Source organism: Triticum aestivum, chromosome 1A (genome assembly GCF_018294505.1).
Source record: "Triticum aestivum cultivar Chinese Spring chromosome 1A, IWGSC CS RefSeq v2.1, whole genome shotgun sequence".
Lineage (NCBI taxonomy): Eukaryota > Viridiplantae > Streptophyta > Magnoliopsida > Poales > Poaceae > Triticum > Triticum aestivum.
Genome location: NC_057794.1, coordinates 524122533 through 524150419, shown reverse-complemented (window position 1 = coordinate 524150419; position 27887 = coordinate 524122533). Strand labels below are relative to the sequence as shown.

Genomic DNA, 27887 nt, shown 5'->3' with positions numbered 1-27887 from the left:
TTTGGGGTTCCAGATCTTGCGCTAGCTGCTGATTACTACAGACTGTTTTGTTTTTGAAAGATTCTGTTTTTCGTGTGTTGTTCGCTTATTTTGATGAATCTATGGCTAGTAAAATACTTTATAAACCGTAGAGATGTTGGAATAAAGTAGGTTTAACACCAATCTCTACTTCTAATGAAGCAGTTGGTAGTCTCGCTTCTAGGTTTTCTTTTGTCCTGGTTTTTTTTATCCCACCTCCCACCATCATGTTTCTTTGGTTTTTTTCGTATGGTTTTTTCACCTCCCCACGATCGGTCAGCTCACACACCGCCCACAGAAACAATCCATCGCCACCCACGACTCCCTCACCCTGACTAGGGTTCCTAGCCCTATCCTCCGCCACCGTTGCGTGTTCCCGTCTGACATCGCCCGAGCGCTTTGTTGACCTCGCCGGGAGCAGTCAGCTGGATCACGCCACCATGCCTCCCTCTCTCCCTTCTCTTCTTTTCCCCTACCTTCTCTCTCTCCTCTGAACTGCGCATCGCTCCTGTTAGAGGCCGGGGACACCTCGGCACACGCCGCCTACCGGGAGACGCCGGTGCTGGACAGGGATAGCCAGGCAGCCGTGCGCGTGCAAGGTCGGTTCGCGGCACTGCCTCGTCCAGCCCAAGCCGCTCATCCGCGTTGCCGTGTTCGCTCAAGCCGTTGCGTCCCGTGGAGGAGGGAGCAGGCACATGAACGCGGGCGCCGCTGGAGATGTTGATGAAAAGCAGAGGTAGTTGCCGCTTGAATCAGTGCAAGAAAAATTGAAGTCATGGTACCTTCTTCTCCCCTTTGCATGATCGGTTGATGCATTCTCAATTGAAGATTTCTCTTCTTTGATCCAGGAATTTCATTCCGTTGATGCTTCAGCAATCCTTTTATCTCACCACGCCCACATGCTCCGATGAAGCAATTCTCGTAAGTGCAAGGACGTTTAGGATAAAACAATCAATAATTGAATCTTTTGATTAATCACAAGCAGAGAAGATCAAATAAGCAATCTATTGACAAATTCTCTTCTCTATGCAGAACGGCGGTGGCTGGTTGACTCGTCTCAGGTCACAGTGATTAGTGCCAATTAGCCTGATCGTGCAGTGATGCCAGCTGGATCACGCTGCCGTGCCTCCCTCTCTCCCTTCTCTTCTTTTCCCCTACCTCTCTCTCTCCTCTGAACTGCTCCTCTCTGCAGGTGCCGCCATGGCCGCGTCTTGGAGCTCGCCGCCGTGGGCTGCGCGCCCCTTCGATGACAGCCTTCCTCGCCCACGTCCAGGTCCTCTCAATCCTAATTTGACGAATGGGAGCGGAAGCTGCAATGTCAAGATCCGCAAGCAGGACATGAACCACCTTGCCATGAATTTCCTCGTCACATTAGGATTCATCGACGCCACCAACAGGTTCTGTATCAATTCCGGCACCCAACGTACTGTATGCCCACACGTTTAAATCATGCCGCTCTTACTCCTGCAATACTCCAAGAATAGTACTTGAGATTTAGGCAGCAGTGGGCATGGTAATTAATTTTTATTTAGTTGGTTCAGTTACTATCATTGGAAGTGCCAGACAGATCTCGCCGTCAAGAGTAGCGCTGCAGGGTCATTCACCTGGTTGGCCTCTTATGTAACTGGTGTTGTTGTGTCCATGTGGAAGGAGAGCCCGCTTCTCCGGGACGCCGGCGCTGACATGCTCACCGTAGGCGACGTCATGGCGGTGCTCGACTTCAGGGAGGAGGTCGGCAACCACCACTTCTTGGACCAAGTAAAGCTTTGCTCGCCATTGAAATAATCTCGTTTCTTGTTTTTTCTCTTTCTGATATGATTGATGATTTATTCCATTTGCACAAAAGGATTCTCGAGGAAATAGCACAAGCTAATTCAAAATCATCTCTTAGTTGATCAAGCATGTAATCATAAAGTGAAGGTAGAGAAGTTTGGAATAGTAACCTCGTGGTTTCATTACCCACGCATTGGAGATCCCATGCAAACTATTGTGATTTGTGAGAAGTTTCAGAAATTTGCAATTTGTGAGCGGGTACTAAGTTCTTTCTCATGCAGTTACATTGTTGTCCTGTGCTACATTCTCCTTTGATCCTGTAAGCAAAAGGCAATATATATACTGTTGGACCTTGAAGCTCCAAGACATCTTATGTTTTGTATGTACTCCCCTGGTTATTTAGCAAATGCCAAAAAAGTGTGTTGTTTCTGTCATGAGTACATCGTTTGGCTGGGAGTTTTTCCTACTTGTTATAAATATTAGGAACTTAAGCACATAACGACGTATCGATCCTGTAAGCAAACATCCTATATGGTGTGCTCTAACATTTCTTTGATATAGTTTTTTTAACAAAATAACGGTGCCCAAGTCACTTCTAATAAAGAGCATGTGCTCGTGTAATAGTACACTCATAATTCATTGTGATCAAATGTACACAGAGTTTGCAGAAGCTATGGAAGAAATGGTAACTTTCTTACTTGGGAAAACTGCATTAGATAACGATGATGATGACAGTGGTAAATTGTCTGAATCTATAAGCACATTATGTGGAAGCTTGCATGCTAGGATTTATTCCTAGAAGTTCTTGCACAAAGGACATTTCCTGATTTAAAGCCAACTATGTTATATTTTGATGGTAATGCTCCTTTTTTCAAAATTACCAGATCCTTCATGAAAAGAACTATTGATGTGACTTTTTCTATACATGTGGTGATGCTAAGGCTCAGTTTGAACTACAAAAGTTCGTGGATAACTATGTCAGTTTTATTTCTACCTTAGTAAAATTGAACTGAAATAGTATCAGAAGTTGACGTGCTTCCATGTACTGTAATTTTCTTATACTCTGACCCGTATTATTGTGTTTTTTCAGCGTAAAAATGTCATAAATACAGTCACAAACCCATCAGATCTATGCTATGGATGCCGTGGTGATTGCTGGAACGGAGGGTTCCTGGGATGATGAGAAGGTATGCAGATTCATACTGTTCCAGGTTCAGACTGAAATCTAAACTAATGAATGTAGAGTTGTAGACACAATATTTTTGTTGATGCTGGTCATCAAGTAATTCATGAAGTTGGGATGGGGGGGGGGGGGGGAGAACATTATGGGGAGTATTGAATTAGCCGAAAACGCAGAGTTCGTAATTTAGTTTTTAGATTGGAATGTGCTATGCATTACTAAAAGAGTTTTTTTTTCTGGAGATGAATCTAAATGGTCTGACGGTCTGAGTACTCGTCGGCATGACGAGGTGACTACAGATCCACCATAACATGCGAGTGGCAATGCTCCAGGACAAGCAGGTCAAACTATTGTCCAAATAATTTTTTGTACGATTGGAAGTGCAAGCATTTCTCCAAGATGGTTTGGTCCTGGTGTTCATGCAGCCGGCGATGGCATACCTTCACAGAATGGAGTACGGCGTAGGTGTTCAAGGGTTGTATCAGGCCGCATGGGAAGAACCTGAAGTTGCAAGTGGATACGGTCAAGAACATAGTTAAAGGTGATATGGGAGATAAGTTCCATAGGCAAGCTGGATTGAGGCTTGATGAGCCGAACCCAAGGGACGTGCTTAGTTTCTACCACAAAATTCTATCATTCACATCAACGGATGTTGCAAAGTAAGTAAAAAATGTACTAGAGTCAGATATTTGTTGGCAACGGCTCATTGGGTTTGTTCAAATCAATGTTACTTACACTAGCAGGAAGTGGTTCAAGCATACTTATCCAAATCTTATAATCCTGAGGGAGAAGACTTTGTGAAGGAGTTCAGGCTGAATGGCCAGTTAACAAGAATCGGGTGGATCTGCGTGTGGTGGATGATCGTTTACAAGGAATGTTGAATGTATGGTTCCTGCAGATGTTCAGGTGGCGCCACGTATTCGACCTGCGATTTGTGGTAAGTTCCGAAATGTACAGTGAAAATCGGTCTTTGAGATACAGATAAATTGGTTTTGCACATAAAAAATATGCACAGTGAAACAAAAGCAGCAGACATATGCAATCTATTTGCTGAGCTGCATCACTAGCTCAAACAGATGCATACAGTATTATGTGCTGATCTTCTTAGATGGTTGATATATCAATTTTTAAACAAGAAATGGTCATAATGAAGTCATTTTAGGCCACCGTAGTATTTAATCTCGCAATGGAGTAGTATTTAAGATTGCGAGATTAAATTTCTAACATGCATGGGCAGGGTGGGGTGGGGCAACGCGTGTGGCGGTGCGCGGGGTGGAGGATAGGTTGGCGTTGGAGGGGGTCACAAGAGTCGGAGGAGGGGACAAAGTGGGGAGCACAATATGGTGCATGTAATATTCAGCCGGTGCAAACACGCGTCAAAACGACTGATGTTTGGTCGCTGCCATATCATTATTATTATTTTTATAAAGTGGGTATATATTCGAAGGATTTTAGACATATTGTTTAATGTGTACGGCGTTTTGGATCTCGGCAAACAAATTTATAAAGTGCTAGCTCACATTGCGGCATTTACATTGGTAAGTCAAAGGTTTGCTTTTCCATAGTTTTATAAACGATGAATATTTATGCAGACACGTAGCAACTTAATTAGACAAAGGGTGGCCTTGAATTAAAGGGTGATAACGCTCTCATGTCTGCCCTCTATCTTCCTATATTCGCAGTGCAATATCATGTAGGGCATGTTCATTTGAATACATTTTTTAGAGGTGCATGAATTGCCGATGGTAGAACTCTTTTATTTGCCCTTCGGATTTACACCCCTACTACCTGGTTTGAAGGATCATCTTAAATATATATATTTTCAGTGTATGCCTTTGATTTTCGAAATGATCTTCACATTGTTTTCTTGCATAAGCTTTGATTTAAAAAACTTTCAATGTTATAGGAGAGACAAAGAGCAACAAGTCACATTAGATATTGTGTAGTAGAAACATTTGTTATCTGCTGATGTGTGCATATGTGCTTGCTACCACTGCTGTGTCTGGAAGAGAAAAGGAAACCAGAAGGGACATCACTATAGATACATGTGCGTATTTGCTGCCGCTGTTGGTGTATGTGTATGTGCTTGCCAGTTGCCACCGCTACTGTGTCTGGAAGAGAAAAAGAAGCATGTATGGTGGGAGGTGAATTTGCACTGACCCATCTAATGTGTATGTCGTGTACTGTTTGACTTCAGTTCAGTAATGCCACCGCACCTCTTCTAATTTGTTGGTGGTGCTGCTGCTACTGCAGCAACAACCAATGCGTAAAATAGAGGCTGCAACTTTGGTACTTCAAACAACAACAACAACAACAACAAAGCCTTTAGTCCCAAACAAGTTGGGGTAGGCAACTTTGGTACTTCAAAGAGGAAAGGAAAACATGACTATTTCATGGTGAGTTAAGTAGTGGCTTAACCGAACCTGCAGTCTTACAAGAGCATTGATTGTCTAATTAATGACCAAGCTGTTGTTTGTTAATTTTGATTTTGATTGTACTTCTGAAAAACATAGATGTAGTAATATCATTATAGCAAATATTGTGGTACATTTCTTACAAAGGTCGAGCAAAGCTCCTAAATGTCTTGAAATTTAGTTGCTCATGAAACAGAGTTATTATTGTCTTAGAAACAGTGAAGTCACTGCCATCGCCATGAGAGTGGAGCAGCATCACTATAAGATGTGGCGGATTGGTGGGTCCCGGGTCAAAAAGTGCCCAAGACTCGCGCAACCAAGTTTTCTGGAGGCCGAGCAACATGACATAGCCACAGACAAAATGGAGGAAGGGAAGGGTGTGGAGGAGAGGGGAATTTACCACTTCGCGCAACGGCAACGTTGCGTGAGGGGCATTCATCTTCCACCTGAGCCGCATATGCAACTAATTGTTCAATAAACATTCTTGCAAGAGAAAGAGGCTCGCCACTGTTGGTCGTTAGTACTCTTGCTTATAATTTCTTCACTTCAACTTATAAGGAAACATAGTAATGCTTGATGCACGACTTGATACCTTCAAGGATAAGCTGTCTGGAAAGCTTCTACCTGATCAGCGAGGTAGTTGCCATAATACTACCTGATCATTAGACTCACTTTTACTTCTATTCTCTTTCCTTTTTACATGATTATTTAACATTGACACAGGGATTCCATAGTGTATTCTCTCCAATGGAGTCGATATAGCCATATACCATTCTTCAGAGAATGGAATAGGTGAGTAGAACAAAACTATAGGTGCAAAGAACAAGCATGATATATGCCGATGTACCGAATACATTTCATGCAGTGAAGTAAAAGAAAAAATGTATCAGAGAAGTTCTTTACTAAGTATCTTGCATGTACAGAACGATTATTGTTATTCCTCGCTGATCAATGATAAAAGATATTGAACATTGCAATATGGTATTTTCATCCTCCCTTTTATTAGGTTATAATATGTTCAACATAATTTTGAAGATTACAAGATGGTAATTTTTTTGTTAAGCCCGTAGCAACGCACGGGCACTCTACTAGTATAAATAAAGAATGAGTTCATTATAGTACCTTGAAGTGGTGTTTTGTTTTCTTTCGCTAACGGAGATCAAGAGATTTTCTACTTTAAGTTTTGTGTTGTGAAGTTTTCAAGTTTTGGGTAAAGATTCGATGGATTATGGAACAAGGAGTGGCAAGAGCCTAAGCTTGGGGATGCCCATGGCACCCCCAAGGTAATGTAAGGACACCTAAAAGCCAAAGCTTGGGGATGCCCCGGAAGGCATCCCCTCTTTCGTCTACTTCTATCGGTAACTTTTCTTGGAGCTATATTTTTATTCACCACATGATATGTGTTTTGCTTGGAGCGTCTTGTATGATTTGAGTCTTTATTTTTTAGTTTACCACAATCATCTTTTCTGTATACACCTTTTGAGAGAGACACTCATTATTCGGAAATTATTAGAATACTCTATGTGCTTCACTTATATCTTTTGAGTTATATAGTTTTGCTCTAGTACTTCACTTATATCTTTTAGAGCAGGGTGGTGGATTTGTTTTATAGAAACTATTGATCTCTCATGCTTCACTTAGATTATTTTGAGAGTCTTAAATAGCATGGTAATTTGCTTAAATAATCCTTATATGTTAGGTATACAAGATTAATAATAAAATTCTCTTATGAGTGTGTTGAATACTATGAGAAGTTTGATGCTTGATAATTGTTTTGAGATATGGAGATGGTGATATTAGAGTCATGCTAGTTTAGTAGTTCTGAATTTGAGAAATACTTGTGTTAAAGTTTGTGATTCCCGTAGCATGCACGTATGGTGAACCGTTATGTGATGAAGTTGGAGCATGATTTATTTATTGATTGTCTTCCTTATGAATGGCGGTCGGGGACGAGCGATGGTCTTTTCCTACCAATCTACCCCCCGAGGAGCATGCGCGTAGTACTTTGCTTTGATAACTTTACATTTTTGCAATAAGTATATGAGTTCTTTATGACTAATGTTGAGTCCATGGATCATACACACTCTCACCCTTCCACCATTCCTAGCCTCTCTAATACTGCGCACCTTTCGCCGGTATCACACCCACCATATACCTTCCTCAAAACAGCCACCATACCTGCCTATCATGGCATTTCCATAGCCATTCCGAGATATATTGCCATGCAACTTTCTACCGTTCCGTTTATTATGACACGCTCCATCGTTGTCATATTGCTTTGCATGGTCATGTAGTTGAAATTGTATTTGTGGCAAAGCCACCGTTCATAATTCTTTCATACATGTCACTCATGAGTCATTGCATATCCTGGTACACCGCCGGAGGCATTCATATGGAGTCATATCTTGTTCTAGGTATCGAGTTGTAATTCTTGAGTTGTAAGAAAATAAAAGTGTGACGATGATCATTATTAGAGCATTGTCCCAAGTGAGGAAAGGATGATGGAGACTATAATTTCCCCACAAGTCAGGATAAGACTCCGAACGAAAAATAAAATAAAAAAATAAAAATAAATAAAAAAAGAGGCAAAAAAGAAAGAGAAAAGGCCCAAATAAAAATATATGAGAGAAAAAGAGAGAAGGGACAATGCTACTATCCTTTTACCACACTTGTGCTTCAAAGTAGCACCATGATCTTCATATTAGAGAGTCTCCTTTGTTATCACTTTCATATATTAGTGAGAATTTTTCATTATAGAACTTGGCTTGTATATTCCAATGATGGGCTTCCTCAAAATGCCCTAGGTCTTCGTGAGCAAGCAAGTTGGATGCACACCCACTTAGTTTCTTTTTGAGCTTTTCATATACTTATAGCTCTAGTGTATCCATTGCATGGCAATACCTACTCACTCACATTGATATCTATTGATGGGCATCTCCATAGCCCGTTGATACGCCTAGTCGATGTGAGATTATCTTCTCCTTTTTGTCTTCTCCACAACCACCATTCTATTCCACCTATAGTGCTATGTCCATGGCTCACGCTCATGTATTGCGTGAAGATTGAAAAAGTTTTGAGAATGTCAAAAGTATGAAACAATTGCTTGGCTTGTCATCGGGGTTGTGCATGATTTAAATACTTTGTGTGGTGAACATAGAGCATAGCCAGACTATATGATTTTGTAGGGATAACTTTCTTTGGCAATGTTATTTTGAGAAGACATAATTGCTTAGTTAGTATGCTTGAAGTATTATTATTTCTATGTCAATATTGAACTTTTGTCTTGAATCTTTCGGATCTGAATATTCATACCACAATTAAGAAGAATTACATTGAAATTATGCCAAGTAGCATTCCACATCAAAAATTCTGTTTTTATCATTTACCTACTCGAGGACGAGTAGGAATTAAGCTTGGGGATGCTTGATACGTCTCCAACGTATCTATAATTTTTGATTGCTCCATGCTATATTATCTACTGTTTTGGAAATTACTGGGCTTTAGTATCCACTTTTATATTATTTTTGGGACTAACCTACTAACGAAGGCCCAGCCCAGAACAGCTATTTTTTGCCTATTTTAGGGTTTCGAAGAAAAGGAATATCAAACGGAGTCCAAACGGAATGAAACCTTCGAGAACATGATTTTTGGAACGAACAAGACCTAGGAGACTTGGACCCTATGTCAAGCAACCAACAAGGAGGCCACGAGGTAGGGGGCGCGCCTACCCCCCAGGTGCGTCCTCCACCCTCGTGGGCCCCCTGTTGCTCCACCAATGTACTTCTTCCTTCTATATATATGTACGTACCCCCAAACAATCAGATACAGAGCCAAAACCCTAATTCCACTGCCGTAACTTTCTGTATCCATGAGATCCCATCTTGGGGCCTGTTCCGGAGCTCCGCCGGAGGGGGCATCGATCACGGAGGGCTTCTCCATCAACACCATAGCCTCTCCGATGAAGTGTGAGTAGTTTACCTCAGACCTATGGGCCCATAGTTATTAGCAAGATGGCTTCTTCTCTCTTTTTGGATCTCAATACAAAGTTCTCCCCTCTCTTGTGGAGATCTATTCGATGTAGTCTTCTTTTGCGGTGTGTTTGTTGAGATCGATGAATTGTGGGTTTATGATCAAGTTTATCTATGAACAATATTTGAATCTTCTCTGAATTCTTTTATGTTTGATTGGTTATCTTTGCAAGTCTCTTCGAATTATCAGTCTGGTTTGGCCTACTAGATTGATCTTTCTTGCAATCGGAGAAGTGCTTAGCTTTGGATTTAATCTTGCGGTGTCCTTTCCCAGTGACAGTAGGGGCAGCAAGGCACGTATTGTATTGTTGCCATCAAGGATAACAAGATGGGGTTTTCATCATATTGCATGAGTTTATCCCTCTACATAATATCATCTTGCTTAAAGCGTTACTCTGTTCTCTTGAACTTAATACTCTAGATGCATGCTGGATAGCGGTCGATGTGTGGAGTAATAGTAGTAGATGCAGGCAGGAGTCGGTCTACTTGTCTTGGACGTGATGCCTATATACATGATCATACCTAGATATTCTCATAACTAGGCTCAATTCTGTCAATTGCTCAACAGTAATTTGTTCACCCACCGTAAAATACTTATGCTCTTGAGAGAAGCCACTAGTGAAACCTATGGCCCCCGGGTCTATCTTCATCATATTAATCTTCCAATACTTAGTTATTTTCATTGCTTTTATTTTACTTTGCATCTTTATCATAAAAATACCAAAAATATTATATCATATCTATCAGATGTCACTCTCGTAAGTGACGTGTAGGGATTGACAACCCCTTATCACGTTGGTTGCGGGGATTTATTTGTTTTGCGTAGGTGCGAGGGACTCTCGCGTAGCCTCCTACTGGATTGATACCTTCATTCTCAAAAACTGAGGGAAATACTTATGCTACTTTGCTGCATCACCCTTTCCTCTTCAAGGGAAAACCAACGTAGTGCTCAAGAGGTAGCAGATAACATCGTCGCCGCCGCTTCACGCTTGGCAGCTCTCCCAATCGAAGGCGAGTCTCCAGTAGCGGTGGAAACACGATGGGCTAGAGAGCTAATTCAGACAGCTTCGACCCAACAACAGGCTTATTCATACAGTCGCGAGAGGATTCATTCCACCACCCGCCCAAGTCGTAGCTACAGCAGGCATATTGATGAACCAGTTGTATCAAGCAGTGCGCGAAACCGTAACCCATCGCGAGGGCATAACCCGGCGGGTGGCGGTGCTAATGCCCAGGATGTGGTGGATCACGGTCGAGCACGTCGAGAATCTGAGTTAGCAGCGCAATACGCGACTCGTCAGCTTACTCTGGTTCGTCCGACCACTTCAGTGGAGCCAGGTGTGGTTTTCAGTTCTTTGGGGGGTGCCGTGTCGGGCCTTACGTAATGTGTGGCTGCCCAAGCATTTTAAGGGTCCTCGTAAGGTGCCCAATTACACTGCCGATTTACCCCCCAAATCCTGGGTCGAGAGCTATGAGATGGCGATGGAGATGCTGGACGTGGATGACGCGACATGTGCTAAGTACTTCACCATGATGCTAGAAGGAACGGCTCGCACCTGGCTGAAAAGTTTACCAGCTAACTCCATTGGGTCATGGGCTAAGTTAAAAAGCAGGTTTATCCAGAATTTCAAAGATACGTGCAAGCAGCCCATGTCAATCGTGGACTTAGCCGCCTGTGTTCAAGAGGAGGGGGAGTCTACAACCCATTGGGTAAAGCGAGTCTCGGCTATTTTGCATTCATCAGATCGCATCAATGCAGATACGACAGTCTTGACGTTGGAAGGCAATTGCCGGTTTACGCCTTTGAAACAAGTTGGGAAGGCTCAAGCGTCACTGCAATGACATGGCAACGCTTATGGCAGCTCTGGTTAAGTATGCCGATTGGGATACTACCAAGGACCCTGAGTCTGAGGATGAAAGGCCAGGGAAGGGAAAGAAGAATGGCAGTTTCAAGGGGCAGCAGCATAACCCGACGGGTCATGGGAACAATGATAAGCGTAAGGCAGATAATAGCTTGGACTTTGTGGCTAACACCAACACCTAGGATAATGGTCAGCGCCGAAAGGGTAAACCGCCCCAGCGGGGTGGAGGATCAGGTCCCAATCTTGAGTGCCTGTTAAACCAGCCTTGCCCAAAGCACGGGTCGAAAGAAAGGCCAGCTACGGACCTTTGGAAAGATTGCTTTATTATGCGGGAATTTAAGAATTCGAATCTTTTCCAATATGACCATGGACCGCCTGGTGGTTCAGGTGGCGGTTCTCATGGGCCGGGTTATGGTGGTGGCAGCTCCGGTTCAGGATTTCAAGGCAACCAAACTGGTCATGGCAATCAAGGCAGTCAGGGCAACCAGGGCGATTATAATCATCAGGGGAGTCAGCAGCACCAACAATCGGGTTATCAAAGTAATCCGAAGCAGTTGAATAGTGGGCAGGACCATGTCTTCACCACTAGCTTATGTAAGCGCAATCAGAAGCTTCATAAAAGGGCAGTGAACTCCGTTGAACCGGCGGCGCCCCATTACTTGCGCTGGTCTGAACAACCCATTTTGTGGAGTCGAGAGAATCATCCACCCCGGGTTGATAATCCGGGTCATCTGGCCTTAGTGGTGGCACCTCAAGTTGGGGGGTATAAGTTCACCAAGGTACTCATGGATGGAGGGAGCAGTATCAATATCCTTTACTATGAAACCTTCCGTCGCATGGGGTTGACAGATAAAAATCTTAAACCGTCGAACACTGTTTTTCATGGTGTGGTGCCTGGTAAATCGGCGTACCCAGTTGGTAAGATAGCTATAGAGGTTGCTTTTGGAGATGATCATGATTCAAGGTCAGAGACATTAACTTTTGAAGTGGAGAAAATCAAGAGTCCATATCATGCCCTGTTTGGACGGACGGCTTATGCTAAGTTCATGGCAAGGCCCTATTATGTTTATCTGCAGCTTAAGATGCCAGGTCATAAGGGGACAATCATAGTACATGGGAGCAGGAAGATTGCTTTGGAATGTGAAGAAGGTGATGCGGCTTATGCTGAGTCGGTTTGTGCAACGGAGGAGCTGAGTTCTATAAGGACAATGTTGATCCGATCAATATGACTTCTTTGAAAAGCCAACTACAGAGCATGATCTGGCTTTGAAGTTTAAATCGGCTGAGGAGACTAAGCTGGTTGACTTTATTCCTGGCGATTCATCCAGGCAGTTCAGCATCAGCGCTAACCTGGATCCGAAATAGGAAAGCACGCTCATCGAGTTCATCCGTGAGAACCGGGACATCTTTGCATGGAAACCTTTCAATATGCCAGGTGTACCGAGGGAACTCGCTAAGCACACTCTTAATATAGATCCTAAGTTTAAACCGGTCAGGCAGTTTCTCCGCCGCTTCAATGAAGAAAGGCGCAAGGCTATTGGTGAGGAGGTAGCCCGGATTTTGGCAGTAGGGTTTATTGTGGAGGTCTTTCACCCTGAGTGGCTAGCTAATTCGGTGCTGGTACTTAAGAAGAACGGCACTTCGCGTATGTGTGTGGACAACACAGATCTGAACAAGGCATGTCCAGCTGATCCCTTTTCTCTCCCTCATATTGATCAAATCATTGATGCTACGGCGGGTTGTGACCATTTGTGTTTTCTAGACGCTTATTCTAGTTATCATCAGATCATAATGGTAGTTAAGGACCAGGATAAGACAACTTTTATAACTCCCTTTGGAGCCTTCTGCTATGTATCTATGCCTTTTGGGCTCAAGAGTGCCCAGGCGACTTATCAACACTGTGTACAGAATGGTCTTCATAATCAGATTGGGTGCAATGTTCATGCTTATGTGGATGATATTGTGGTAAAGTCCGGAGAGGAGGAAACATTGATAGATGACTTGAAGGAGACTTTTGATAACCTCCGGGTTTATAAGATGATGCTTAATCCAGCCAAATGTGCCTTTGGTGTACCGGCTGACAAGCTCCTGGGTTTTCTGGTGTCTAACAGGGGCATTGAAGCTAATCCGGGGAAGATCAAAGCTATTACGTCCCTGGCTAAACCGGCGTGTATTAATGATGTTCAGCGTCTGGCGGGTCGTATTGCAGCATTGAGCCAGTTTATCAGCCGTTTGGGAGAAAAGGCAATCCCTCTGTATCAGATGATGAAGAAGACAGACCATTTCGTCTGGAGTGATGCTGCCAATGAAGCCTTTGAGAGTTTAAAGCGGCAGCTAGCTGAGTCGCCTATCCTTACTGCTCCTGTTGATAAAGAGCCCTTGTTGTTATATGTGGCTGCTAATGCACGGGTTGTTAGTGTGGCTATTGTTGTGAAGTGCAAGGAGTCTGGAAAGGAGTATCCGGTTCAACAACCGGTTTATTATATCAGTGAGGTGCTTATTGAGTCCAAGCAGAGGTACCCACATTGGCAGAAACTGGTGTATGGAGTTTTCATGGCAAGCCGGAAGCTCAAGCACTATTTTCAGGGTCATCCTATCACTGTGGTCAGTTCCGCCCCCTTGGGGGATATCATCCAAAATACGGAAGCAACTGGCCGAGTTGCCAAATGGGCCATTGAGCTTGGACCTCACGGGTTAAAATATACGCCTCACACAGCAATCAAGTCCCAAGCACTTGTGGACTTCATCAATGACTGGACAGAGTTGCAGGCGCCGGAGGAAAAGCCAGATAACACTTATTAGACTATTCATTTTTATGGGTCCAGACAATTAATTGGAGGGCTCGGGGGCTGGAGTCGTATTAACTTCCCCACAAGGTGATAAGTTTTGTTATGTTCTCCATTTAATGTTCCCTTGCACTAACAATGCAACTGAATATGAGGCCTTCCACCATGGTCTTCGGATGGCTAAGGAGATAAATTTAAGCCGGGTTAAGTGCTTTGGTGACTCGGACCTGGTTGCTCAACAAGTGTCTGGCACTTGGTATTCCAAGGATCCACTCATGGCAGCATATCGTTGAGAAGTAGATATTGTTGCAGGTCATTTCAAAGGTTATCAAGTCGATCATGTGGACCGGCGAAAGAATGAAGCGGCGGATGCTTTAAGACGTTTGGGTTCCCAACATAAACCGGTTCCACCTAATGTTTTTCTAGATGTTTTGCATAACCCGTCGGTCAAGCTACCTACGGAGGAGGATTTGGCTGTTCCTGACCCGAAGGCTCAGTTAGTGGCAGCTCTTCATGTTATCCTGGATTGGACGGTCCCATACTTGGCGTATATGAACCAGGGCGAGTTACCAGAGGACGAAACTTTGGCCAGACAGATAATCCGGCGATCCAAGTCAACGGCCATTATCAATGGGGAACTGCATCATTGCAGTGTAACAGGGGCGTTTCAGCGTTGTCTGTCTCCTCAAGAAGGCTGTGAGATTTTGTGTGAGATCCACGAAGGAGATTGTGGTCACCACGCCGGTTCAAAATCCTTGGTAGCTAAAGCTTTTCATCACGACTTCTATTGGTTGACGGCTCATGCTGATGCTGAGGATTTGGTAAAGAGGTGTGATGGTTGTCAGAAGTTTGCACGCCGCGCTCATGTTCCGGCTCAAGAATTAAGGATGATTCCAATCACTTGGCCATTTGCAACTTGGGGGCTGGATATGGTTGGGCCCTTTAAGAGGTCCAAGGACAAGAAGATCCATCTTCTCACTACAAAAAAAAGACACATCCGTGACATTTTGGGCCGAACGAATTTTTTTTCTGTCATACATATGACACTTCTATGACGATAATTGTGACAAAACCCGGTATCATCATAGATGTGGTGGGCTCCTACTTTTATGACAAAAAATCATGACAGAAAATGGGCTTTTCATCCTGGGCGGGCCGGAGACGCAGCTGCATGACATTCTTTGGGCCATCCATGACGGAAAAAACCATGGTAGAAGCAAGGGAGAGGAAAATTTCAGAGAGTTCCCGGTTACGGTGGGAGGTCGGGGGCCGAGCGATGCGCGTTTCTTCTGTACACGTACGCGTGTGTGTGCGAGGCATTGGCTCTAACTGAACCCGAGCGAGGCGTTGGGCTCTAACTGAACCCGAGCGATTGCACTGCAGGCTACGCGTTACCGAACCCGAGCGATCGATCGATGGCTGTTAATTGAACCCAATCGAGCGATTCCTTTGCTACTGCTGCTAACTGAAGCCGATCGATGGGATGAATAGTGAGCATTGCGGGGGGGGGGGGGGGGTTGGATGAACAGTGAGCAGTGGCGTTGCCTCTGGATGAACAGGACCCCGTGGTGTGGTGGAGGGCTGGAGAAACAGTAGACGGTGGAGGGGTGCCCGTGGAGGGGTGGATGAACAGGACCCCGTGGTGTGGAGGGCTGGATGAACAGTAGACGGTGGAGGGGTGGTTGAACAGGACCCCGTGGTGTGGAGGGCTGGATGAGCAGTAGGCGGTGAAGGGGTGCCCGTGGAGGGGTGGTTGAATAGGACCCCGTGGTGTGGAGGGCTGGATGAACAGTAGACGGTGGAGGGGTGGTTGAACAGTAGCCGGTGGAGAAGCGCGCGGTGGAGGATGGATGAACAGGAGCCCGTGGAGGCTGGATGAACAGGAGCCCGTGGAGGCTGGAGGAGGTCGACGGTGGAGATGAACAGTATCCCGTGGAGTCCCGTTTTGCGGTATGCCACACCCCTCCCGATGAACAGGACCCCCGTTTCGACCGTAGCGCTCCAACACAAGTCCGTTTTGTTCGTTTTGCGGTACGCCACACCCCTCCCAATCAACAGGACCCCCGTTTCGACCGTAGGAGGTCCGTTTCCTCCGTTTTACGGTACACCAGACCCATCCCGATGAACAAGATCCCGTTTCGAACGTGGTCGGTCGAACACAAGGCCGTTTCCTCCATTTTGCGGTACGCCAGGCCTCGTTTCCATCGCCTGTTCCGTCCAAGCCCTCCCGATGAACACGACACATTCCGTTGCCTCCCCATGAACACGACGACGACGATGTTTCTCCGTTCCGACCCAGCCATGTACACAAGCCCTGGCCGTACGTATGCACGAGTAGGCATTCGAGACCTCGCCCGTATGTACACATACGTGGCCGTATTTTCTTTCTTGCACCCTGGGCGCCTCTACTATGACACGTGCGCACCTCTACATTGACCAGTATATATGTACGTACATGTTCGCGACCAGAATGACAACGCTACGTACGCTTCGACCAGGTGGGTCCCGATTGTCAGGCACTTCCTTGCGTGCGAAGATGTAGCTGGTGGGTCCCAGTAGTCAGGGGGGCGAAATATGGTGGCCCGTCCGGTGGGTCCTGCTGTCAGGTGGAGGAATAATTATTTTGCACGTAATAAGGAGGCACTTCCTTGCTGCGGCCGTGGACCCAGTTGTCAGCCTCTCCACATACAGTCCATGTCCGATGGAAGCCGTTCCTTGACCATGTTGACCACGCCGCACCGAGAGCACCAGGGCGGTGGATGACGGCGAGGCCTAGGAAGGGGACGACATGGAGCCGGGGAAGACGCGGCAGTGGATGCCCACACGTAGAGGAGTACGAGGGTTCACTGGTTCGCTGCGGTGTGAGGCTGCCATCGCCGCAGAATAACAGGGGGTGTGGGTGAGTAGAGGGATGGCCGGGCCAGCGGTGGGAGTAGTAGGGGGCGGTGAGGCCTCCGCCGCATCGCACCCAGCCACGGGAGGCAGGAGCACGAGGCACGACCGGCACTGGTTTGGGCGGCTAGAGCAAGAAGACCAGAGGTTGAAGAAGCACTACGGCTGTTGGATGGACATCGTATGGTCACTAGAGCTAGAATCATGCATATTGACTAAGTTGACAAAGCCCTCCGTCCCCGTCAACTTAGTAGGCCCACAAGTCAGCCTGCCACTATACTGGGTCCCAGCTAACAGGGGGAGTATTCATTTTTTTGTGCGTAATAAGGAGGCACTTCCTTGCGTGGGAAGATATAGCTGGTGGGTCCGAGCTGTCAGTGGTGGTAACGTTTTTTTTCGCGAAATACAGAGGCCCTTTCGGTGGGTCCCTAATGTTAGGTGGAGGAATCATTATTTTGCGCGTAATAAGAAGGCATTTCCTTGCGTGCGGCCATGGACCCAGCTGTCGGCCTCTCCACGTAAAGTCCACTTCAGATGCATGTCGGTCGTTGACCACGTTGACCAGGCCGCGCCGAGAGCACCAGGGCGGTGGACGACGGCGAGGCCTAGGAAGGGAACGACACGGAGGCAGGGAAGACTCAACAGTTGTTTCCCACGCGGAGGGGAGTACGACTGTATGAGGGTTTACTGGTTCGTCTGCCGTCGCCGGAGAATAACAGCAGGTGTGGGTGAGTAGAGGGATGGCTAGGCCAGCGATGGGAGTACGGTGGGGCGGTGAGGCCTGCAGGGCAGGAGAGCCAGCCGCGGGGAGGAGGGAGCAGGCAGTCCCGCTAGCGCCTGTTTGAGCAGCTGGAGCATGAAGAGCCGAGATTGAAGAAGCACGACGGCCGTTGGATGGCCATCCAACAGTCACTGCTTGTGCGTCAACCTTTTTTAGGAAAGCCTTAAATCTGTGGAAAACAACATACAGCCCATTTGCTAATTCTTAAGGTTTTTTTTCAAACCCATATTTTTTTTGTTAGCATTAGAGCCCATATTGTGGCCACGGTTAAAAAATTATACGAAATTTTGCATATTTCGGTGCGGTCCGAACTGTTTTTAATCCCGAAATTTCGACTCACATTCAAACTGATTTTAAAAATAAATGTATATCAATATAAAATCCAACAAATTCTCCACGCATAAAAATTAATGTAATTTAAAATCTCAAAATGAAGAAAAGATATTTGAAACTAATTGTCGGTTTGATGTGTTTTAAAAATGTACAACCCATTCCTCATTACTGATGGGCCATTTTCTTGGCCAGCCAAATGAAATCTCTGCTCGTCTTGAAAGATTTGCAGCCCAACAGGCCTGACAAAGCGACTTACTTGGCAAATCATAAAAAAACTGGGCTGTGGCTGTGGACCCAGCTGTCAGTCCATAATTTTTTTAGTCCATTTGGTGGGCTGGGTGAAACAATGATGTAGCATCTATGCAGCCCATTTAAATCCCATTTGCATTTTTCTCGAAAGTCGCGGACTTGCTGGGCTGGGTGAAAAAATCATGTTGGGCTAGAAGGAGAAATGTTATAAAAACATAAACACATGATTGCACGTCAGTAAAATCTTTGCAAGCTTATGTACGCAATCACTAGGAGTTAACTTGCCAAGTTATATATAAACAATTATTATTATTATTTTGTAAGAACTTTCAACTTACGAAATAAAATATCATTTTAATTTGATGAGTTAATAGTATGTGGGGTATTATTATTTTTTAGGCTAGACGTGAGACAGTTGAGTTGGTTCTAGGGAAAAGTACTAGGAGAAAACTCAGTTTACATCGAAAAAGAAAGTGGGAGAAAATTCAGAGACCTGCTGGGTCCACCTGAGGAGGGGAATATGTTGGGAGGAAGGAGATTCAAAGCACGGCAGCCGAGTGAACTAGTTTTTTTACGGACAAGTGAACTAGTTTACATACATAAGCAAATTGCCACTAAAAAAAGCAATCAGGTTAATGGGTTCTTAAAAGAAATATTTCGGACAAAATAGATAATTACGACACATAGGCTAATGCATGAAACACTCACATGATAAAGGTGCTTATAAACAGATAAAGTACAACATCTAGACCTTCCTGGCACGCTTGATCATGCCGTTGCGGCTGTCCGTGTACTCGTCGGTTACGGGAAGCAGACACGCCCTCATGTCCAAGATCTGCATGTACATGTCGTATCATGCGTATGCGCCCTTGGCCGTGTAGGTTATGTAGGCTAGATTCAGAGGTACCTCCCACGTGTTCAGGTCGTCTTCTTTCATGTTGGCGTATCAGGGGTCGATGATGGTCTCAGCGAGGTCAACCATGGAGTCCTTCTCCTGCCCGTTGCTGATGATCTTGTATTGCTTCTATATGTCGACAAGCTTGTTGCACCAGATGGCCGAATCATCGCGTTCTTCCTTCTCTCCACCGTAGCGAAGGTGCAGTCGGGGCTGCTGATGAAATGGGCAAATGCTCCAGAACCTGGTGCAGCCATAGGACTAAGGCGAGGCAGAGCTTCACCGAGTCCGTATCGTTGGTGTACATCACATTCAACTTGGTGCATCCATAGGACTGAACGGCGAACTCAAAGGGGAACTCCTTGTTGAAGTCCATATCCAGCAGGCTCACCCCTCGGATCGCCATTGGAGTATCTTCGAGTGAACGAGTGTGTAGGCGGCGGCATCAGTTTGTTTTTCATCTCCTGGGGAACTGGATTGAACAGTAAGCTGAGTGTGTACAGGTGACAACAGTTACTACCCCTCCCTTGTCCGCTGCATGCCCGGCAGAAGATGCACCCTCAGCCACACGTCGGTTCATGAGCGGGTCTGTATTGGTACTGTAATAACAGGAGTTAGTGGTCACTTTACTTAAATTTAATTAGCTTTAATAGAAATTTGTACTTAAAACAAGCAATGCATTCGATCGTTCTATCAGTGCCACAGGATCAACATGCACAACAATTAGAATTATTATTCTCAGGACGCACACGATCATCACATTTGTCGCACTTTCACGAAGATAATACTATCGAGTTTGAACTGTTTGTTATGGTTGTTGTCCTCTGCATCATCATGCCGTGTTTCCCAGCTTGCAAGATTCAGAACCAACAAATAAGATCCAAAAAATAAGTACAACAAAGATGCCTACACATCTCATTGATTCCCAGCTTGCAAGATTCAGAACCAACAAATAAGATCCAAATAATAAGTACAACAAAGATGCCTACACATCTCACTGATTCCCAGCTTGCAAGATTCAGAACCAACCCATTAGAGCCTTTTGATAAAGTGAATATCGGGATTAAATCCACTTGGCTAGCCATGTCATACAATCGAAGAACTTGGCGAATGCTCTTGACCGTCACAACATCTATAGTTGAGTATTCCTGTTTGCAACAAGGAGACATGAGAGCATGATTTCTCTTTAATAGCGGCCTCCTTGAACTCAACCTCCAGCTCTACTTGGATGAGGTCTGCCTGGAGTTCCATGATTCAATTCATGCGCTTTTTTCTGTAGTTCACCTGAAATGAAGCAAAGATTGCATCATTCAGCTAGCAAGAAGTACTTGCTCTTGTGAGCTGGCAGGTTCTTCTTTAGTAGTTGCACTAAAATTGAGGAACATTAAGGTTGGCTGTCCGGCTCATGTAAGGTGCAACTATAATTTTCTTATCCTTTTGTGCAGTTCCACTAAAATAAAGTGCCATTGTGGTGACAATGACGGCTCCATATTGCAAAGGCTAATAAAATGTTGCATGAGATTACCAGCAGAACTTGACGGAGATTTTGGAAACTCCAATCACAATTTTGTGCAGTTCCACCAAAATTGAGAGATGTTGCCCACGTGACATTTTAGTTGAACTGCACAAGACACTCATTCCAAAAAAGTGTTTTCTGTAGTTCACCAAAAGGTCACGATAGCAACAAGGTGAAATGGATATCCCTATCTACACAAAAAGATAGAAAGTAAACAGTTGCTGGTCAATAAGAATATATGAAACATATACAAAATGAAAAGAAACATCTTAATTATGTTCATGGCAATCACGCAAGGACAATAGAAATTTTAAAACGTCAGCGATGCTTCATGTTACCAGAAGCATTACGATCAACAATGAGATTCCTCAAATATGGGATTACTTTAATGGTGGCATTGATTGTTTACCAGACACAGTAAATCAACAGCAGCTAAAGAGTTGGTTTAAGGGCATGGGACCGTGGGGACACCAGGACACTCAGCAGCGTAAAGGAGCAACTTACTTATCATACTAGGGAAAACAGCAGGAGTGCCTTTGTACTATGTGAGGGCAACAAATCTAATCCTGGAGACCTTTTACTATGTGAGGGCATCAAATCTAATCCTGGAGACCTTTTACTATGCGAGGGCAGCAAATCTAATCCTGAGACCTTTTACTATGTGAGGGCAGCAAATCTAATCCTGGAGACCTTTTACTATGTGATGGCAGCAAATCTAATCCTGGACATACTCTATTGACTTGTCCACCAGTCGCCACTTTCTATCATTTTTTCAACCAATAATAGATCTATTCCTTATCCAGTTTGTACCGCGTTTTCCCATTATTTCCCTTTTCAACCAAGAGACCGGTTGGGTATCCGGTCTCTACTACTTTCACCATAATATTTCCTCTTTGAATCAAGTCCTACATTCATGCTACAACTTTCCCCCTTTCTTCATTGTTTGAACAAAGCCCTAGATTCAAATGCATGAAGTAGCTTTACCTCTAATAATACTACAAATTTAGGTGGCTTTGGAAGAGCTGATGGGAGTAGAAAAAGATGCACATCCAGACACGTGGGGAGCTTGGGCAGTAGAGCAAGGCCGCTTTCAAAGAACTTATACTTGAGGGTCGCCGGGATGTCGGCGGCGGCAGGTCGGATCTGCGGACAATACGGCAGGGAGGAAGAAGGGTCGGAGGACCTCCCGAGCCGGCCATGTGTCGGAGAGAATGGCACGGGCAGAGGATTGGGCCCCTCCAGCAGCTGTGGGTTTCCTCCCTCAGCGGCGATAACCGCGTGAACGATGCACCTTTTAGTCCTCTACACACACCGGCCGAAGGGATCTGACCGGATCTGTGACCAGTGGTGAGCAGAGAGAAAATGTCGCTACCGCTGTCTTGTTTATATCTGGAGAGGATGAGAGAATGAAGGGAGCAACCCTAGTAAAGCAAGTGCTCAGGCCCCTGTGTCCATATATAGTGGAGTGATTATCTTTTTTCTCTCCACAACAAGCGTTTCAATTTGTGTACATGGCATTAAAGAAAAGAAACTCTCTATTTAAGGTGACTATTGTACGACTCCTACTTACTACTGGTAGTACTACAGTATTGTTCACTTGTGCTCCCCGCCCCTCCATTCATTGAACAACCCCACGGGTGAATAAACATACAGTAAGTAATGTATTTATATAGAACGAACAAGCTCGAACTGTTTTCACGTAGTTAAAAGTTGAGGGCGGGGCTTTTCCCGGGCAGTACGCACGGCAGTTTTCGGGTAGGGCCAGAAGACTATTTTTTTTAAAAAAAAACTTCGAGACGGCCACATAGCATGGAGCCGACCCCAACGATTTTAAGCTTACAGGCACGATACACGCTATCCTAGACTACTATACACATGAAACTCCCACACGAGCGTCCGGGCTGTGCTTGGCTCTTCGCCTCTTTGGGAAGTCGAACAATGATGCAATACTACTGCACTGGAGGAGTACTACAGTACGCTTCTGGCCATCTGACACCGATTGAACTGTTGCATGTCCACCGCGTGCGGGAGGGAGAGCGTGTAGCGAAAGCTTCTCCTAGTCTTGCCAGCCACCACGCTCATGGGCGAGGGAGGGACGCTCCTGCCTTTGCGTGTATGATAGGTGGGCCCTACAGGTGTGTGGCCAACCTGTCATATAGCCAAAGGCATGTGCAGTTAAGTCCGCGAGGGAGAGGATAATCAAACTTCTCATTGATGTACGAGTTGACGCGACACATCAAAGCACTTCACTCGATATATTTCAATAATTCGCGTGTGTGACTCCCAGATGCAGAGGCCGGGGGTCATCATCCTCCTTTTCGAGAAAAAATAGACGTGTGTGTGAGAGGACGAGTGCGTGCGCGCACCTCTTCTCTTCCTGTATAACATACTACTAAACTCAGAGTACAAGTTTTTGTGGGTGGCACGATGGTGCGTGCGAGAAGTCCTGAGAGATAGGTTTAATGCATTAATTGCAATGCATGCATGCATAAAGTACATGCATTGGTCAATTTTCTCTTAATACTTGCATGCAATGATTTAGTGCACCTTGGAATCTGAACATGTGTTGGGGACAACCAAATTGATCCTTATAAAATGGAAAAACTAAAATTTTGAGATAAGCCCTATAAAACCGGAAAGGAGGGAGTAGAAAAAGAAGTACTCCATCCGGGAATAGTGCCGCACTTCGAAACTAGAACCGTCAATAAATTTTGAGCTTGCATCTCGTCACATTCCAAATTACTCCACACTATATTGAATTGCAAACCTGTTCACACTGATCACAACCTAAACGGTTTCCCACTTAGGAGCGTATTAGTACTCGGTTATAAATACTAGTATGCCAAGATGACTGCACATTCCTCCTCAACTCCTCATCCACAAAAACAAACAAATGATTCAGCATCCTTCCCTTGCGTCTGCCATGGCCAGCGTGAGTTCTGGGTCGAGAGATTGCCACCAGGGAGAGGCGAGCATGGAAGCGGAAGCACGAGAGATGTCCTGCCTCGCTGCGAGAGCAGCCGACATGTCCCGCCGCGCGGAAGTAGCAGCACAGAGGTCCCATCATGCCGCTGAAGCAGCACGGAGGTCCCGCCGCACCGTCGACGCAGCAGACTGGTCTAGCCGCGCCGCGGAAGCAGCAGAGATATCCCGCCGCGCCACGAATGCAGTAGAGATGTCCCGCCGCGCCACGGTGGCCTGGGAAAATATCTCGCGGGCACGCGGCGACTATTACAGGCGCATGCATGCGATCGTCCATAGCCAGATGGATCAGATCTCCGGCTCGGCAAGGTTGCAGGATGACATGATAGCCTCGTTTGAACAGGCTACCGGCGTCATCCGACAACTAATGGAGGGCAATGAGAGGCTCCGAGCCGAGCGCGACCTGCTGAGGGAGAAGATCATCCGAAGTGCAGACCTGCAGGAGGAGACTAGTGCCTTGTTGAAGAAACTTATGGACGAGAATGATATGCTCCGCAACGAGCGCCAAAGGCTGGTGGAGGAATCTGTGGATGTTCTCAATTAGCATCTTGAGGACACGAAAGAGCTCATTGCCGCTCGCCGCGGAGACTAGTTTCTTGGTTTCTTTTGATGTAATAATCGGTTTAGGATGTGGATTGTGTCGTCGGTTGTGAAATGTTGGGTTCTAGCGCGGATGTTTGGCCTTTGTTGGCCTCTTGGGATGTTGCGATTTCAACTGGTAGCTTTTAGTCCTTCGTGTTAGGCTGCAGTTGTGCTGAACTTCTTGTGAATTGTGGTGGTTTTCAGTAATGAAAATCGGAAGGGGCAAGCCCTTCTTTGATCAAAAAAATTAATCGTCCTTATATATTCATCAGTCTTGCTATAAGTCGCAGTAGATGCTATATAGGTCCGTCAGATCTTACATCAATATCCGTGCTTTCAGATTTTCATTTTTCTCTCTTAAATCTCAGTCGAGTGAGACATAGCCACGCCATTAAACAGAGGCTTGGGCGCCATTAATGGAGACCTTGGGAGAGAGGTGGACGACAGATGGAGGTCAAAGGGCTCTCCTCCCGATAAGCACGCGCAGGGGTCTGATTGCATGTCTCTCATACTCAAATAGCTACCCTGCACGTCGCCTCCTAGCTAATAAAAAAGGGCACGCATGGCGGCACGTAAATGGTACTAGTAAGTAGAATGCCCACGGTTTCAATAATACTTGTGTTTCCGATTGTAACGTGACAGCACTTCTTCCAAAATGACTTTGTTGATTGTTAATGTGTGCGCCTTCGCAAATCGGACTGCAAATTTACCATAGCATGTTGGTGCCATGTCATGGCACCAAGCCAAGTTTCATTATTTTCATGTGTGTTTTGGATTTACAGGAATTAAAAAACTAAGTTTCTCAATGTTTCCAACCCAGCCACGACGCCCAGAATTTTGAATTTCATTCCCATTTCTTGCATGGAACCTAGAAATTTACCCGAGGACACACATGTGATTTTTCAACCAACTTTGGTGCACTGGAACATGTGCTTGTATTTAAAATTTGAATTATGCACACAAAGGTGACACGTTCCCTCCCAGAACCACGAGCCTTCTCGAGAGAGCTCCGATTTGCAAGAAGCTTATACCAAAAGTTGCTCCTATTCGGCCAATTTTTTTAACCACGGCATGGTACTACCATGACATGACACCATGCCAAGTTTCATGATTTTAAAACCAAGTTTCTCAATGTTATCGACCGAGCCACGATGCCCAGATGTTTGAATTTTATTCTCATTTTTTGCATGGGACCTACTCCCTCCTTGCATCTATATAGGGTCTAATGTGTTTTTCAAGACAACCTTTGACTATTGACAAGATTAATAGCACATGAGATGTATACTATGCAAATTATATTATTGGAAGCTCCTTTGACATACAAAATTGAAGGTATGCTTTGTGTGAGTTGCATGTCATATATTATTGCTCTAACGTTTGGTCAAAGTTAGCCTCGAAAAACGCATTAGGACCTATATGCATGAGAGGAGTCGACTTCGAGAGAACGTGTTTGTTCGAGAGACACCGAGGAAGACTACTATATATCGATGGTGCATGTAGGCGGTAATTAAACTAAGGGATGATCTTATTGGTTTCGGGGATATAGGGGAAGAGTGAGAGGCGGGGGAGGGGGGTAGCTAGAAGGAGATTGTTAAGTGTGAGTGTGTGTTTTACCCATCCAGGCAGAAGTTATGTGCACAAAAGAGGAGAACGATTCGATGTGGCATTAGGATTGAGGGTAATTAACTACGTATGGAGACATAGAGACCTTGAACGTGCATGTGTGAGAGGTATACATGTTTCTACGGCTTGAGCTTACGAGAGTGAGATCTGATAGATATAATATTTTTGGTATTTTTGGTATAAAGATGCAAAGTAAAAAGTAAAGGTAAAGTATAAAAGCAAAGCAAGATTAAAGTGATGGAGATTGATATGATGAGAATAGACCCGGGGGCCATAGGTTTCACTAGTGGCTTCTCTCAAGAGCATAGGTATTCTACGGTGGGTGAACAAATTACTGTTGAGCAATTGAAAGAATTGAGCATAGTTATGAGAATATCTAGGCATGATGATGTATATATGCATCACGTCTGTTACAAGTAGATTGAAATGATTCTGCATCTACTACTATTACTCCACTCATCGACCGCTATCCATCTTGCATCTAGAGTATTAAGTTAAAAACAGAGTAACGCCTTAAGCAAGATGACATGATGTAGAGAGATAAATTCATGCAATATGAAATAAACCCCATCTTCTTATCCTCGATGGCAACGATGCAATACGTGCCTTGCTGCCCCTTCTGTCACTGGGAAAGGACACCGCAAGATCGAACCCAAAGCTAAGCACTTCTCCCATGGCAAGAACTACCAATCTAGTTGGCCAAACCAAATGGATAATTCGAAGAGACTTGCAAAGATAACCAATCATACATAAAAGAATTCAGAGAAGATTCAAATATTATTCATAGATAGACTTGATCATAAACCCACAATTCATCGGTCTCAACAAACACACCGCAAAAAGAAGATTACATCGAATAGATCTCCACAAGAGAGGGGGAGAACTTTGTATTGAGATCCAAAAAGAGAGAAGAAGCCATCTAACTACTAACTATGGACCCGAAGGTCTGAGGTAAGCTACTCACACTTCATTGGAGGGGCTAGGATGATGTAGAAGCCCTCCGTGATGACAGCCCTCTTCCGGCAGAGCTCCGGAATAGGCCCCAAGATGGGATCTCGTGGATACAGAAAGTTGCGGCGGTGGAATTAGGTTTTTGGCTCCTGTTCTGATCGTTTGGGGGTACATGTGTATATATAGGAGGTAGGAGTACGTCGGTGGAGCACCAAGGGGCCCACGAGGCAGGGGTGCGCCCTAGGGGGGCGCCCCCCACCCTCGTGACCTCCTCTTTGACTCCTTGGAGTAGGGTCCAAGTCTCCTGGATCACGTTCGGTGAGAAAATCACGTTCCCGAAGATTTTATTCCGTTTGGACTCCATTTGATATTCTGTTTCTCCGAAACACTGAAATAGGCAAAAAACAACAATTCTGGGTTGGCCCTCCGGTTAATAGGTTAGTCCCAAAAATAATATAAAAGTGGAAAATAAAGCCCAATATAGTCCAAAACAGTAGATAATATAGCATGGAGCAATCAAAAATTATAGATACGTTGGAGACGTATCAGGCATCCCCAAGCTTGATTCCAGCTCGTCCTCGAGTAGGTAAATGATAAAAAGAGAATTTTTGATGCAGAGTGCTACTTGGCATAATTTCAATGCAAATCTTCTTAATTGTGGTATGACTAATCAGATTAGAAAGATTCAAGACAAAAGTTTATATTGACATAAAAATAATAATACTTCAAGCATACGAACAAAGCAATTATGTCTTCTCAAAATAACATGGCCAAAGAAAGTTATCCCTACAAAATCATATAGTCTGGCTATGCTCTATCTTCACCACACAAAATCTTTAAATCATGCACAACCCCAATGACAAGCCAAGCAATTGTTTCATACTCTAACTTTTTCAAAACTTTCTCAATCTTCACGCAATACATGAGCGTGGGCCATGGATATAACACTATAGGTGGAATAGAATGGTGGTTTTGGAGAAGACAAAAAGGAGAAGATAGTCTCACATCAACTAGGCGTATCA

At 44.9% G+C, this 27887-nt stretch overlaps 1 protein-coding gene across 21 annotated transcripts; it reads left to right on the top strand.

Annotated features, from left to right (window-relative positions):
* The first annotated feature begins 430 nt into the window (after positions 1–430).
* Positions 431–6424, top strand: LOC123062936 (uncharacterized). 21 transcript variants are annotated; one of them, XR_006429978.1, is made up of 9 exons: positions 437–754; positions 867–939; positions 1051–1415; positions 1669–1776; positions 1865–2049; positions 2882–2978; positions 3214–3312; positions 3397–3630; positions 3715–4202. XR_006429978.1 is itself a non-coding variant. In XM_044486642.1 (3 exons), exons 1-3 carry the CDS (start codon positions 1219–1221, stop codon positions 1889–1891), a joined length of 441 nt encoding a protein of 146 aa, XP_044342577.1. In that variant the 3' UTR covers positions 1892–2049. The 21 variants fall into 21 exon arrangements, 2 of the variants coding, with proteins under 2 accessions (XP_044342577.1, XP_044342569.1); XR_006429973.1 differs by adding an exon at positions 5599–6424 and having other exon boundaries at positions 432–754; positions 1051–2049; positions 3712–3908; XR_006429989.1 differs by adding an exon at positions 4878–5586 and having other exon boundaries at positions 432–754; positions 1051–2049; positions 3712–3908.
* The last annotated feature ends 21463 nt before the right edge of the window (positions 6425–27887 follow it).

Coding starts and splice junctions, on each gene's coding strand:
- LOC123062936 (XM_044486634.1), top strand. CDS start 1,219: ATGGCCGCGTCTTGGAGCTCGCCGCCGTGGGCTGCGCGCCCCTTCGAT. Junction 1,416..1,559: donor TTCATCGACGCCACCAACAG/GTTCTGTATCAA, acceptor TAGTTGGTTCAG/TTACTATCATTGGAAGTGCC. Junction 1,777..1,861: donor ACCACCACTTCTTGGACCAA/GTAAAGCTTTGC, acceptor CCATTTGCACAA/AAGGATTCTCGAGGAAATAG.